At 45.0% G+C, this 14564-nt stretch overlaps 1 protein-coding gene across 3 annotated transcripts; it reads left to right on the top strand.

The window, feature by feature from the left end:
• The first annotated feature begins 362 nt into the window (after positions 1 to 362).
• On the top strand, positions 363 to 14323 carry ZBTB49 (zinc finger and BTB domain containing 49). Of its 3 annotated transcripts, none has more exons than XM_083698263.1 (8): positions 363 to 1967; positions 2017 to 3050; positions 3707 to 4809; positions 6676 to 6722; positions 8392 to 8465; positions 10760 to 10842; positions 11489 to 11650; positions 13609 to 14323. In XM_083698263.1, exons 2-8 carry the CDS (start codon positions 2899 to 2901, stop codon positions 14274 to 14276), a joined length of 2289 nt encoding a protein of 762 aa, XP_083554389.1. In that variant the 5' UTR covers positions 363 to 1967; positions 2017 to 2898; the 3' UTR covers positions 14277 to 14323. The 3 variants fall into 3 exon arrangements, with proteins under 3 accessions (XP_083554389.1, XP_083554388.1, XP_083554387.1); XM_083698262.1 differs by having other exon boundaries at positions 392 to 1382; positions 2878 to 3050; XM_083698261.1 differs by having other exon boundaries at positions 1238 to 1430; positions 2878 to 3050.
• Positions 14324 to 14564: the final 241 nt, after the last annotated feature.

Here is a 14564-nt window from a genome sequence, read left to right as displayed (position 1 = left end):
AGACCAATTTCCGGGTTAATATCGGGAACTTTTCAAGGAGACATACAGAACCTTAGCGCCGCAGCTGTGCTTATTAGCAAAGAGTCATTAGGGCTGATTTTACATTGAAAGTGGGGGTGGAGGAAGAGTCAAAGCCCTACATATTTCTTTTAAATCACATTTCGTATGCCCGTGCATTGACAGCCTGGAGGGAGAGGCGGCAGCTGAGGTCCGGTCTGCAACTAAGGCCGCCAGTTGCGGATCAGGGCGAGGCTGAAATCCTGAGCAATAGAGCAAAGGAGCCACGAGGAGGTCCCGTTCAGCTGCTCTTCTGTCCCAGCCATGGCTGAAGCCCCGCAGGCTGGCTGAGAGAGCGGCGACACCCCTGCAGTGCAGGCCCGGCAGGAAGAGGGCGGGCTGGGGACCAGCAGGGGCCCGGCTCTTTCTTCACTCCCCCAAAATCCCCTGCGGAGAACCCTGCCCGCTCCGGAGGCGGCCGTCGGACCCGCTTCAATTGCTCCGCCTCCGCGGCGCCTCTCCCAGCAGAGCAAATGCAGCGCAGGGCGCTTTACTCGCCCGCAGACTTTGCACGCAGCGAACTGTAAGAAGAGTCGTCTCTCGCCCAGCCCAGAACAAAGAGAAAGGCATTTCACTCGAGCAGCAGAGAACGCGGATTTCCCTCTTTGCTCCGACCTTTTATAAGGACAATCGCTCCGTGGCTGATGGGCGGCAGCTCTCGCTCCTGCCAAAAAGAGGTCCTCGATGTAACCACGCCAGCATCTCACAGGTAGCGCCCGGGGCGCTGCTGGCTTTCTCGCCTGCGGAAGGGCCGGCCCTCAGCCCGCGCTGGTGGAGAGGGGAGAGGCGGCCCCGAGCCAGAGGGACTCGGCGAAAGGCCCTTCGGAGGCAGGAGCCGAGAGAGAGGAAACCCCTCTCCGGCCGTGCCGTGGCATGCAAGCGTCTGGGCCGGCGGGAGTCTATGCCCGAGTTTGCACCAGGGGCGCCGTGACGCGACAGGAAGCTGCTGCGGACGAAGATCCCTCCTGCCCGCGGAGGAGAGCCGGCGAGGAGCCGCCGAGGTCTGGTATTCAGGGCAGCTCCAGCCTCGACTGGGCAGGAAGCCTCGCGGGTCCCGGAGGTGCATTGGGGGGGGGGGGGCACCTGAAAGCCCGCCGCTGCCCGACACAGATTCACTGCTGGGCAAATGCCAGGCGCCGCTCAGGTGCCAAGGAAAGCTTCCTTCGTCTGGGCGATGCTCACAAGCGATGCACTAAACAGCCGAGCCAGCCTCTGCCACAGCAGCAGCAGCAGCAGCAGCATAAAGTCTGGACAAATGTGACCGGGAACTGGAAGAGTCGTGGAGAGGTGCTGTTAAGGCGCAGGAGCAGAGGCGAGGAAAACAGGTGCCTGCCCGCCTTACCTGCTGGCTGGACTTCATGCAGCCTAAACCTGTGCGTGTTTACCGGGCAGGGAGACTTGCTAGGTGCAGTGAAACAAATGTTCAGCTAAGTCTGCAGAGAACTGAAGGATGAGACAACTCGCCTCCCTTCTCTAGCATCCCCCCCCCCATCACTCACAGTGTATAGGCACATCTTTAGCTGTCATATATTCATGCAAACTCTCATTTGCCAATTTCAATTTTTAAACATCTTGGCATCTCAGGCAGAAACTCTGTGGCCAGGGTTAGAAACTCAGGTATATAAGCTCCCTGCCAAATTGGCTCCTTAAAGCAAGGTTTCAGTGGCCAAAATGGAATGTTGCCAGTGCTCCCCCCCCCCCCATGATGGACTGAGTATCATTGATGATCAGTTAAATATCTGGGTGGTTCAGATGACAACCTTGAGCTGGGTTAAGAGCGTCGAGAACTGCAAGAAGAAAAGTCACTTGATTCAGTGACAGTCCACATGTATATTGGCTTATTCCTACCTCACAAGAGGAGACCTGAAGGCAGCTGCAAATGTCCACCTTCCTCTTGAAATGTTAGCCATGTTCCTAACTGTTCCTAAATGTTCCTCAATGTTCCTCCTGAATTGTTAGCCATGCGCTATACGCTAGTTGACGTCTGCTGCCACGCACTCACTGACTTCCCTGCATGGGAAAACAAGAGACTCCTCTTTTGAAACAGTGCCTGTCATCTGCACTTCTTAGAAGCGATTGTCCTTAAAATAGATACTTTAAAATTAATTGGGAATATCCTTTTAGTTGAGTAAAAGACTTTTCAAATTGTGCATCTAACCATTTCACTGATTAAATATTGCCGCCCTTGTTGCTGCTCATTGACGCAGGACTGGTTCCACAACATGTCCTAGGCATGCTGCTCTTTCCAATTTGCGGCAGCATCCCCTTGGGCTCCCCATCTTCCAGAAGCATGGTGCACTATGCTTTGGCAATGTACTTACGTGACTTACGCTGCAATATTATTACTTCCAGGCTCACCGGGATTGTTTCTGTCCTCCCTTATTGCAACTTGCATGGATGATAGGAAGAAGGCCTGGCTCTCGAAAATCTGCTCACTTCTGTTTAATTTAGTGGCACTTTATTTCTCTGTAAGTGTTGAAAATGTCACCCTTTGGTTCAGTCTCTCTGCATTGTGCCCAACGCCACGATCCCACGGCATCAATGCTGGGAAGGGAAAGAATTTGATGTGGCTGTTAATCTCTCTCTAACCATTTGTCAGAGGCATGCACAAGTGCTCTGTTACGTTTGCATATGGACAGCATTTTGTAAAATAGGAAACCATTTAAAATTTTGGATTAAGAAATTGTTTTATAAGTAATTTAACATATGCCATTTTGCATGTAGTAAATCTATTATAAAACATTACTTCACTGACGCCAGTGCACTGTATACACAAAACTCTGCTTCCTGAGATGCTGTGTCTTTTTTATTTGATTTTAGGCAATCAAGGCATATCCTAGCATGGATGCTGTTGCAAGCCACAGCTGTCACCTTCTTCAGCAGCTACATGAGCAACGCATTCAAGGCCTTCTCTGTGACTGCATGTTGGTGGTCAAAGGTGTTTGTTTCAAAGCACATAAAAATGTGTTAGCTGCTTTCAGCCAGTACTTCAGGTATGTTAATGAAAACACTTCCGTGAAAGCAATTAACAGTGCAGTTTAGGCCACAAACTTTGGCATGTATAGAATTGTGTTCCAGAAATATATAGGAGTGTTATTTTTCTTATAAAGTAGTTGTGCTGATACACACAGGTCTAGGAAACAAGTGAAAAATGTAGACATGGAAATTGGGGCAGACATCAATGCTCGGCACATATGGTGTCACTGGTTAATAAACATGGAGATTTCTCACAATCCCAGTGAGGCTTGTGATAGCCCCACACACCTTTGACACACTCCTCTGTGTGTGTGAGAACTGACGATGGATAGATTGACTGATAATTATATTGACTAAATTCTGAAAATACTTACAGCACAACAGGGGTGCCAACTTAAATAAAATATGGGGGGAAGGTAAACCCTGCCCCACATAATCAGTCACATGATGTGGCTCACACACACCATTTGAATGGCAATGCCCATCAACTGGGGGGGGCAGCCCCCTCAAATATTTTGTTAGGGGGCAAATACCCCCCCCCCAGTCCCTAGGAGTTGGCTCCTACAGCATCCAGAATGTTTGTGTGTTGTGGCCTAAATTACTATTTTATTCAGATATTTTTGCTATGAGGACTGGCCGTTTTAAATATGTGTATGCACTTTTTCTCTCCTAGGACCCTGTTCCAAAATTCCTCAGGTCAGAAGAATGATGTGTTGTACTTGGATATTAAAAATGTCGGCGGCATTGGCCAGATCTTGGACTACATGTATACATCTCATCTTGAACTCAATCAGGACAATGTGCAAACGTTATTGGATATTGCACAGTGTCTGCAGGTGCAGAATGTTTTGAACATGTGCCGCACCTTTTTGAAAAGCCCCAGGGGTGTTGAGCAGCCAGCTGGTGTCCCTTGCGGCAGTGCCTTCTCGTTGCAAAATGCTTTGGCTGAAGATACAAATGGTGAGAGTTATGGCGCTAGTTTACTGCGTGGAGGTTCATCGACTGTGGAGCCGTGTAAAGTCTTGGATAGCTATAACCCCCATGGGCCGCAGCCTGTTTCACCTCCCGTCTCATCTGGTGATGGAAACAAAGAGAAACAGGGTTCCGGGGATGCTAATTGCACAGATCTCTCACTTAAACAGCCAAATTATCATTACAAACTCCGTAACTTTTATAGCAAACAGTTCTACAAGCAAACCACTTGTCCCAGCAACAAGAGATCACCAGAGCCATCTTTTGATTTCAGTCCCTCCGCAGAACAAAGCATGGCCAAAAATGCACCACCCTGCACTATCGGTCATTCTGAATGTGTTTTGGAATCATCTGATCACTTACCAGCAAACTTTCTGGTTCAGCCCTTAAATGAGTGTCCCGAGGATCAAGAATCGGAAGGCGCATCTTTACAGCCAATCAAAGAGATGAGGCTTAAAAAGGCCATACATCTTAAAAAACTGAATTTCCTAAGGTCTCAAAAGTCCCCCGAACAATCTTCTGTGCTTAAAATTGCTGATGGAGAGTTTGCAAGGGAAAGTGAGGTGGAAAGCCAAAGCAGCACAAAAAGGGCAAATACTGATGCTCCTGAAGGAAAAGAAGTTAAACGTCTAGTGAGTTCAGAGTGCTTGGAGGAAAATGTTGAACTTGAGGCATCTCAGGAAGCTTCTGAGGCAGGTGGCCAATTACCGACTTTCCTGCCAGAGAGGCAGTATCCTTGCTCATTGTGTGGGAAAGCGTTTAAACACCCGAGCAATCTGGAGCTGCACATAAGGTCTCATACAGGTACAGTCATTGACATGTCTAGGCTAATTATTAATTACAAAACCAAAAGGCAGATAGAATCTAGTCTTTGCAGCTGAAAGGGCACAGGGCACCTGCTACTCCGGTAAGGCCAGCCCATCAAATGCGCTTCCTGTGGAAAAGCAAGCTATATATTTAATCTTTGCCATATAGTTATGTGTGTCCCTTATAAAAGCAACGTGATGGCTAGTCTGTGTCTGATATTTATGTTTATTAACACCTGCAAAAGAAAACTATTGCAAAAGAAAAGATAGCAGTTTGTAAAAAAAAAATGCTGCTTCCTATATTTTCCTTTTCCCATTCTGCCAGTGTGATCTGACTCTGTCACTTTTACAGTGAGGCTAAAATGCTTATGGAATCAGATCATCCCACCAGATGGGAGGCTGTTTTCAGGATCAGGGCGGCTTGCCTGCAAATCCCAGCTTCTCAGGGGACTTGGAAGGCTGCTGAAGATTATAGTTCTGTGCCCACTTAGTTGTAAGTCCCATTAAATGCAGTAGGAGTTACTTCTGAGTAAACATGTACAGGGTCATGTTGTAAGTCATCTCACCTCCTGTCACACTTCACTAAAACAACAGTATTGAGCTTCCTTAGGGGGTTTTCAGAGGTGCTGCAAGCAGAAACAATGTAAGATAGGAATACCAGCCATTACCTAAATAATGGTGAGACACTATTTGTAAGGTAGATAATATTTTAAAGATGGAATGCTCAAGCTAGGATAAGCACTCAGAGAGGGCCTGTTGATTTCAAAAGAAAAGTTAAGCCTGTGCTTATTCCCCCCCCCCCAAGGTGAGTGGAATTTAAAGCTGGTTAGCTTTGTGCCCAGTGTATATGAAATTGCTTAGGGCTTTCAAACAATTAAGTAATGTTTAGTTGATTAGAAGGTGACTGCTAAAGCAATCCAGTAAAATAATGTATCTGCATTACCCTTCTGGAAGTGGGAGCAACAAACCACTATCCTTGGCTAAGCATTACATCCAAGCCAGTGACCGTAGTTTATCTGCAAACCTTGGTTGGCAAGCCAACAACAAACCTTGGCTTCATGTTCTAGTTTGCTTGGAGTGAAATAAATCACATTCCCTGGTTTGGATATAGAACGCTAAGCCAAGGATTTTGGTTTGCAAAGAAGTACCCAAAGCCATTTGCACACTCCTGGGTAACCATTAATTATGGCTTACCATGACGCGCAAATATTTCAAAAAATGCATAAATTTTGCGTTGCATCATTTCTTTTAAAAAATAAATAAGTAAAGTGAACCAGAAATCCCTGATTATTGGTGGCTGAGAAATGCCAGAAGTCAGACCTGTCAGGTGATCAAAGAGTTAAAAAGCAAAATGACTGCTTGGTGTATGTGGAAGGAAATGGCTGTAAAATGACTTCAAGATGCTTCCTTCATTCTAACTTATTGTGGAAGCTTGAAGCTCCTGTGCACACACACAAAGCTCTCCTGTTCAGAAGAGATTTCCAATCGCATCTATTAAGGAGACACTATTCTGTGATGTGTGTCAGCCTGGGGCAAACCACCTTCATTATTAAATGGAGGGATCTTCTTCTTATTTTATTTTTGATTTTCACTTTTATACATGTCAATAATTTTACAAGGCATCTTAACATGGAGAAATAATTAGTACTGTTGAGCAAAAAATCAACAAGCCATTAATTGGGAAGCAGCTCTTAGAGCTGTTCTTCAAGCTTTTGTGAAAATTCTGTGCTCAGGCGTTTTTGCATTATAGTTAAGCAAAGTAGCTTAATGTAAAATATAGCTTGCTGGCAACTGTTCCGAATTTTGTTTATATGCCAGTTTCAAACTTCTGTACAGCAGAAAACATTATTGCTTCTTCTTTTAGGTGAGAAGCCATTTGAATGTAACGTTTGTGGCAAATGTTTTTCACAGGTAGGTGTTTGAATCTGCTTTTGTTGACATGCCGCCCACCAAGTCGACACTCACTCACTCACATTGCAATATGTGTAGTCCTGTAGGAACTGTGGAGAAGAATGTTTTCCATCTCTTTAATATTTTTTAAAAAATCAACGCTTTTCTGTTCCCCACCCGCATCCTCCTTGAGCTTAATGCTGAGATGTTTTTGAGAGCATTAGTCATCCAAGATATTCAGGTCTGAAAAACATTAGGTCCATGAAATCCAGCTCCAGCTAATTTCTCAGTCCTAAATATGATCCTTTTATTATTTTTGTGTTTCAAACCTCAAAGCTCTGAGCAGAATTCAGATTGGGTCATACGATTGGACTTGGGGCTCTGAGAGCTGGTACAATGATGCCACTGTCCCCTTGCTCTAGAGTTGACCCTTCCCCTATAGCAAAGGAGGTACACAAGTCCCAGCAAGGGGCTTTTCATGCAGGTAAGAGAATGAAAAACCTCTTCTCGCCCATAACTTCAAATAAAAGCACAATAATGCTCTGGTGTAAGGGAGGAGCCAGGGAGTTTTCCCCTCTGGTGTACACACAATACATGTTGGTACCTCTTTCGGCTCGAGAAAATTGCCAGCCTCTAGTCTTTGGATTAGGGACGCGGGTGGCGCTGTGCTGTAAGCCACTGAGCCTCTTGGGCTTGGCAATCAGAAGGTTGGTGGCTCGAATCCCCGTGATGGGGTGAGCTCCCATTGTTCGGTCCCTGCTCCTGCCAACCTAGCAGTTCAAAAGCACTTCAAAGTGCAAGTAGATAAATAGGTATCACTCTGACGGGAAGGTAAACAGCGTTTCCAAGCGCTGCTCTGGTTTGCCAGAAGCGGCTTAATCATGCTGGCCACATGAAAAACTGTCTGTGGACAAACATCAGCTCCCTTAGCCAGTAAAGCGAGATAAGTGCCACAACCCCAGAGTTGTTCTCAACAAACCCCAAAGTTATTGAGCTATTGACAAACCCCAAAGTTATTGAGCTGCTTTTTTTTTTTACAAAAATGCAAAAAAAAAAAAAATACCAACCACAATTTTTAGATTCATTTGCCTAAGATCCAGGACAAAGCATCACCTTTCGGAAATTCCCCCGGACATCAATTCTGCCTTTGAAATCCCATTAATGTCTGTGTTAAAATTTACAGTATACTTAACTTGAGCTACAACTGCCTACATGTCAACTCAGAAGTAAGTCTTTGTGATTAACGGGGATTGCTCCCAGATAAAAATGGGGACAGGATGGCAGGCCTTGGCTTAGGGTTGACACTGAGGAGGGAGGGAAGAGTTCTTGTGCCTTTAACACCTGTATGGAATATTCAGCGGGTTCAGCAATTTCTTGTTTGGAAACAGAATTATGGGCAAAGCTTCCGCATGCCTGTTCTTGTTCTGTTTTTGTGTTATGCCCCCTTGGCAGTCACGTTGTGAGTGGGGAGGCCCTAGCATTCTCTCAAAATTCAACATGCGCCCGCTGGACCAAACGTTTGGCGATCCCCAGTGTAGTCTAAATAGCAGCACTGATCCTACTAGCAGAAGACGTTGTTTTTGAAGTGTCATAGTTCAGTAAAGTGTGATCCTCATTTCCAGTCGTAAACTTTTACCAATATCACCTATTTGGTTAGTTCAGCTGCTAAAAGTGTTTCTTCTCTTTGTAGGCAGGTAATCTTCAAACGCATTTACGGCGGCACTCAGGTGAAAAACCTTACATCTGTGAAATATGTGGGAAAAGGTTTGCCTTCATTTTTGTATTTTAAAATGTGTATTTATTTTTTGCGTTACAAAATTGTGCACGATAAATCATAAAACGTGACCGAAAACAGGTCTTTAGAGGGGGGTAAAATCCTAAACATATTATCTTACAGGACAGTGCATAATAATGAGGTAGTTACAGTAAACCATTTCAATGAATTCTTCAATAAATCAACTTGGAAAATAAGGAATAATAGGAATGAGCTCATGAGTATTGCCACACTGAGCTGTTGATTTATGTTAAGAAGTTCTAAACCATATTGCAATATATATTGCAGGTATTTCTCATCCGTGTGTTGTTTTATTTGTATATCTAATAAAATTATGCCATATAGTGTAAAAATCATCTTTTTTTCCTCTCCCCTTACAAAAGATTTTTGTAAAAACTTTTCCATTACAACTGTTTGCCAGAGTATATTCCATGCCAATGATAAATATTCATTAACTGTAAGGTTTTCCAAGTTCTGGCTACTACCATTCTAGCTGCTGTTAATAGATGTGCTATTGAGTCTTTACTTCTTAATTGGTCCATATTATTCATATATATATATATTATAACATATATAATAGTCTTAGAGTTATTATTTTTTATTATTGTTTATTAAACTTGTATACCGTCCTAGACCCACAGATCTAAGGGCAGTCCAGTGGGATTGCCTGAGCTGTAACCTGAGAGATCTCTTTTAAAACTTCCATTCAAAATTGTTCTATTTGTGGACATGTGGTAAAAAGTTTTTATAACTGTGGAGCTCATAAATTACTACTACGATACAGTACAGGGATGCATTTGGGTGTCCTGTTCCCAGCCTGCCAAACTGTGCAACACTTGTCTGCCTTTAATGGCGGCTTCCTCGTTGTCTTAAACCTTTTCAAATGGATGTGGTGGTTTCAAACCACAATTACAAAACAGGGTTGAATTGTGGTTGTTGATCCTGGTTTGGGAGGGAATTGCTCAGAATGCAGTTTTCTAGTCACAGTAATGGGTTTGAGGACATCAGGAGGTCTTTTGTTGAGGTCGGAGTTGAGGAAAAGAAGTTCTCGAGCTCATTGGTGGTTTTGATTCCTCCAAACACTTTGGGAATGTGATGTCTGAATACGGCCACTGTTACATTACTGCAGTAACTGCTCTAGAATTTTTTGAACCTAAATACATACATGGAGGTTGGGGTTCTGCATCTCCTTTTCTTCTTTTTCATTTTTAACAATACAGTCATACCTCAGGTTGAATGTGCTTCGGGATGAGTGCGTTCGAGTTGCGCTCCATGGCAACCTGGAAGTAACGGAGCGCGTTACTTCCGGGTTTCGCCGCTTGCACATGCGCAGACGCTCAAAATGATGTCACGCGCATGCGCAGAAGCAGCGAAAAGCGACGCACACGTGCACAGACGTGCCATCGCTAGTTACGTTTGCTTCTAGATGTGAACGGGGCTCCGGAACGGATCCCGTTCGCATCTAGAGGTACCACTGTACCGTTAAAAACCTACAGTATTGTTATTGCTTCATTCCGTTTAGCAAGACTGTATGTCAACTTCTGAGTTAGTTGAAATGTTATGCAGCCTAAATAATTGGCTAGGGAAATAGCAGTCCACAGTAGCACTGTTTTAATATTTATATCTGCAGGAGATTTCTGGCAGCATCTGACATGAGATGGTGCTTTATATTTCACAACTGCATCTGTCCAGCACTTTTAGCTTTGATTATAATCAAGGGCTGAGCGTAGCAGCTTCCGCTGTGACACATAGCTCCAATTCGGTAAACTTCCAGCGAGACAAACCACTGGTGTGCTCACAGCACTGCAGGAATGTGATTGAGCCATCATCTCCTGGTGGGAATTGCAGGCGTGGCCCTTTCCATTTGTGGCATCATGAGGGCCAGAAAAGGACAGACCACGTGGAGGTGCTCAATCATTGCTGCGCTGCAATTCCTCCTAGGAAGCCTGACATACTTGTGCAGATGATTGTGTCAACACTTTCACTTTTAGAATAAGAAGCACAGCTGTGAAAGGGCATACAGTGGTACCTCGGGTTAAGTACTTAATTCATTCTGGAGGTCCATTCTTAGCCTGAAACTGTTCTTAACCTAAGGTACCACTTTAGCTAATGGAGCCTCCCGCTGCTGCCACGCAATTTCTGTTCTCATCCTGAAGCCAAGTTCTTAACCCAAGGTACTATTTCTGGGTTAGCGGAGTCTGTAACCTGAAGCATATGTAACCTGAGGTACCACTGTATAAGGTTCATAACCAAACTGAAGCGACCTTTTAAATTCCTGTTCCAGGTTTGCTGCATCCGGAGATGTCCAACGCCACATCATTATTCACACTGGAGAAAAGCCACACTTGTGCGATATTTGTGGTCGAGGTGAGTTGGAGCATATCCTCGATATGCAATCGTTGGGGATGGGTCACAGCTCAACAGTGGTACATCTGCTTTGCATGCAGATGGTGCCTGATTCAGTTACTGGCTTTTCCAGGTGGGTGCTGGGAAATTTTCCTCCCTGGGGCCTGGAGAGCCACCTCTAACCTGTGTAGATAAGGCATGAGCTAGATGGAAGAATGGTCTGTCTCAATGCAAGGCAGCTTCCAGTCTTCCTAGTCTGTGGATAGACCTCATTCACAAGCCCTCTAGAGGCAACCACTGATCAACGTACGTCAGAATGATGCGACATCGCACATGCAGCGCCAAACCTAGAAATGTCATTAAACATGTCACTAAAAGGGCAGAACGGGGCAGGGTGCACAGAGGCCCAGATGACAAAATTGTTGTCAGCTATATACCATGTGGCATAGGTTCCCCTACTTGGTGTGTCTCTCCTCAGCCCAAGCAAACCCCACCCATAACTTGAATTATGGTCCTGCTAGCCTGCCGCAGTTGGCAATCTTGACTAGTAGGAGCAGACCTGTCAGTCCAAGGGGCTGGTGACATCCCATATGTCCGAGAGCTGCATCGGCGTAATGGAGCCATTTTATGGCTTGCACCCTGTGAGCAACCGTCTCTGTCGTTCTAGGATTTAGTAACTTCAGCAATTTAAAGGAACACAAGAAGAACCATAGAGTCGAGAAGGTGTTCACCTGCGATGAGTGTGGGAAATCATTTAACATGCCCAGAAAGTTAGTAAAGCACAGGATCAGGCACACTGGAGAGAAACCGTACAGCTGCTCTGCATGTGGTAAGTCTGTGCTTCCATTTATATACAGGAGTATCATTTATTTGTGTAGCCAAAAAATAAAATGCATAAAACAGAGTAAAATACATTACACAGTTAAAATAATCATTAAACCAAGCATTCTGCCCAATAAGAGTTTGCTCCCCTGAAAAATTTAATTTATCACCCCCACAAATTGCCACTTTAAAGATAAAACAAGCCACCTTTTCCAAAGTGTAGTGGGACATGCTCAGTTTGGAAAAAACAAACAAAATAAATGGTTGCAAGTGCTTCTTTCTTGCTCTTGTGGGTTTTCTGAGCACGGAAATAACGATGACTGAATTCAGCAGTTCCCCTCCCCTGATTCATAACTTTGCTTTGGCAATGTTTTGTTCCCGTGGAATTTCCCACCTATGATAGCCTCTTCGCTTTGGCTTAAACAATAAAAATGATTCCATCCGCAATAGGGCTGCATGCAAGCTTAGCTGCCATCTGGCGCAAGGGCTTCTGCATTAGCAGACAGGTGAGTTTTAGTGTTGTACAACAGAGGACTCCAACCAAACTGTGATTATTGGAAACTCATTGTGCAACAGTGAGTTGTGCACAAAGCTACCAGTAGCTTGCTTACGCATTCTTTTGTGCACCAGCATTTCACACAGAACATTTCACCAGCGGAATAAATTTACCGCATTCTCTATACAGCAGCTATTGCCATTTAACCAATACAGTAGCTATTGGTTAGAGTGATTGCTCAGAAAGATGAATCTCCCTAGCAGACATGCATCTACAGGCCATTGAACTCTGGAATGATCCTAGAAGTATAGTCAGCTTGCCTGAAGCACAAATATCAAGGAAAAGGATAGGCTACATGTCTGCAGTTGCAACAGTGACGGTAGGGTCAGCTAGAACCCACAGACCAGTATTGTAGGTGTTACGCACTTTCAAGTGGGAAGTATTATTGATCCTGGTGAACTCTTCACATCTGTATGTGATGAGGAAGGAAGGTTTTCGGTACTGTATTTTTCGCTCTATAGGATGCACACGACCATAGGACGCACCGTGTTCTAGAGGAGAACAAGAGGGAAAAAATCTCCCCCTCTCTGCGCAGCGTCCCTTCAGCGAAGCAGCAGGAGAAACGGAGCCCCTTCTATTTCTCCTCCCGCTTAGCTGAAGGGGCACCTACCCTTCAGCGAAAGGAACCCGAAGCCTCTGGAGCGCAGCGGGAACTCCTGATGCGCTCTGGAGGCTTCAAGCGGCTATCCTTGAAGCCTGAAGAGCGAGAGGGGTTGGTGCGCACCGACCCCTCTCGCTCTCCAGGCTTCAGCGAAAGCAACGCGAAGCCTCCAGAGCGCAGCGGGAACGCTCCCACTGCACTTCGGAGGCTTCGTGTTGCTATCACTGAAGCCAAGGAGCCTGCATTCGCTCCATAGGAAGCACACACATTTCCCCTTAATTTTTGGAGGGGAAAATGTGTCTTATATAGTGAAAAATACGGTATGTATTTTGTATTCTTATTTTATATTTTTCAGTTGTGAACCACCCTGGGGTCTTCAGATGAAGGGTGGTATATACATTTTAATAATAATAATAATTCCTGAGTGACTTTAACTTAGTGCTGTGTTGAATACATCCCACAGTTATCTAATAGTAATATCTGTTATTGAAAGATACATGATACATTATTTCAACTAAGGAATATTATTTCATGGGCAAAATAATTAAATGCTCCACCACATGTAAAATTGATGGACAGTGCAGCCTTAATAAAAAAAGCAGGTTCCTATAACCTATTGCGTATGCCATCACTTGGACACATTTAACAGCACATGGGACCCAGGTAACAGCAAACTCCAATAAATACAAACTGTGTATTTTAGACACGATAATTTTAGACACGATAATTATTCATTTGTAACACATGCACAAGACAACAGATACCTGTTGGGAGATACCATTTCCAAATAACCTTTCTTGTTTTACAGGAAAATGCTTTGTGGGGTCTGGCGACTTACGGAGACACATCCGGACTCACACAGGGGAAAAGCCGTATAACTGTGAGACCTGCAATAAAGGCTTCAGTCGCTCTGCCGTCCTGCGTCGGCACAAAAAAATCCATTGCAAAGTTGGTAACAGTGATCCAAATACACTGGATGGCTTTTCCCAGACAGTAGAAATATCTGAACTTGAGAAGCCCCAGAACTCAGACTCATTTGCCCAAGAAATATCTGTAACTTTATTGCCAGTGTCCGTGAAGTTTCCCATCCACCCAAACGGAAATTCGACCACTGAATTTGACAGCCCTGGGGCAACATTCCGCAAGGCGCGACCCACCGCGCAACAGAATGAGTGTGCGAACCAACAGAAATTGAGCTTGGATCCTGTTAAACTCTGCAAATCTCAGCAAAGACCGAATCGGACATGCTATTATAAGGGCGTGGATCTACCCCCTGAGGAGGAACCTCTGCAGTCTGAAGGCAATTCCATGACTCAGACTTCCATGACTACACTGGGCAGCGGTTGCAGCAGTGAGCTGAGTAGTCGCGCGTCTTCTGCTGAATACAGAAACAGCGAAGGACCATTTTTCTCCAGTGTGACCCTCTGGGGTTTGGCTATGAAGACGCTACAGAATGAAAGTGAGCTGGGCCAGTGACAAGTTCGCCTTATGGTTTGTCGTCTTAATAAATGAATAAAAACAAACATTTGTAAAGTGCTTCCTGTACAATGCTTTATAATCCTCACAACAGCCATATAATATAGGGTCAATCCCATTATCCTTCTTGGAGTTCCTTCATGGAGTTGACCTGGGACAGCTCAGTCCGTAGAGCAGGGGTCAGCAAACTTTTTCAGCAGGGGGCTGGTCCACTGTCCCTCAGACCTTGCGGGGGGCTGGACTATATGGGGGGAGGGGAAATGATGCAAGTGCACCACGAGTCCCGGT

This window comes from Podarcis gaigeae, assembly GCF_964106915.1.
Source record: "Podarcis gaigeae genome assembly, chromosome: 9".
Taxonomy (NCBI): domain Eukaryota; kingdom Metazoa; phylum Chordata; class Lepidosauria; order Squamata; family Lacertidae; genus Podarcis; species Podarcis gaigeae.
The sequence above is the reverse complement of the archived record's forward strand: the minus strand, read 5'-3'. Positions and strand labels throughout refer to the sequence as shown.

Excerpts from the sequence above, each read along its gene's own strand:
- ZBTB49 (XM_083698261.1), top strand. Across the intron at positions 3,051-3,706 it reads GCTTTCAGCCAGTACTTCAG|GACCCTGTTCCAAAATTCCT; the intron begins GTATGTTAATGA and ends TTTCTCTCCTAG. Across the intron at positions 8,466-10,759 it reads TGTGAAATATGTGGGAAAAG|GTTTGCTGCATCCGGAGATG; the intron begins GTTTGCCTTCAT and ends TTCCTGTTCCAG.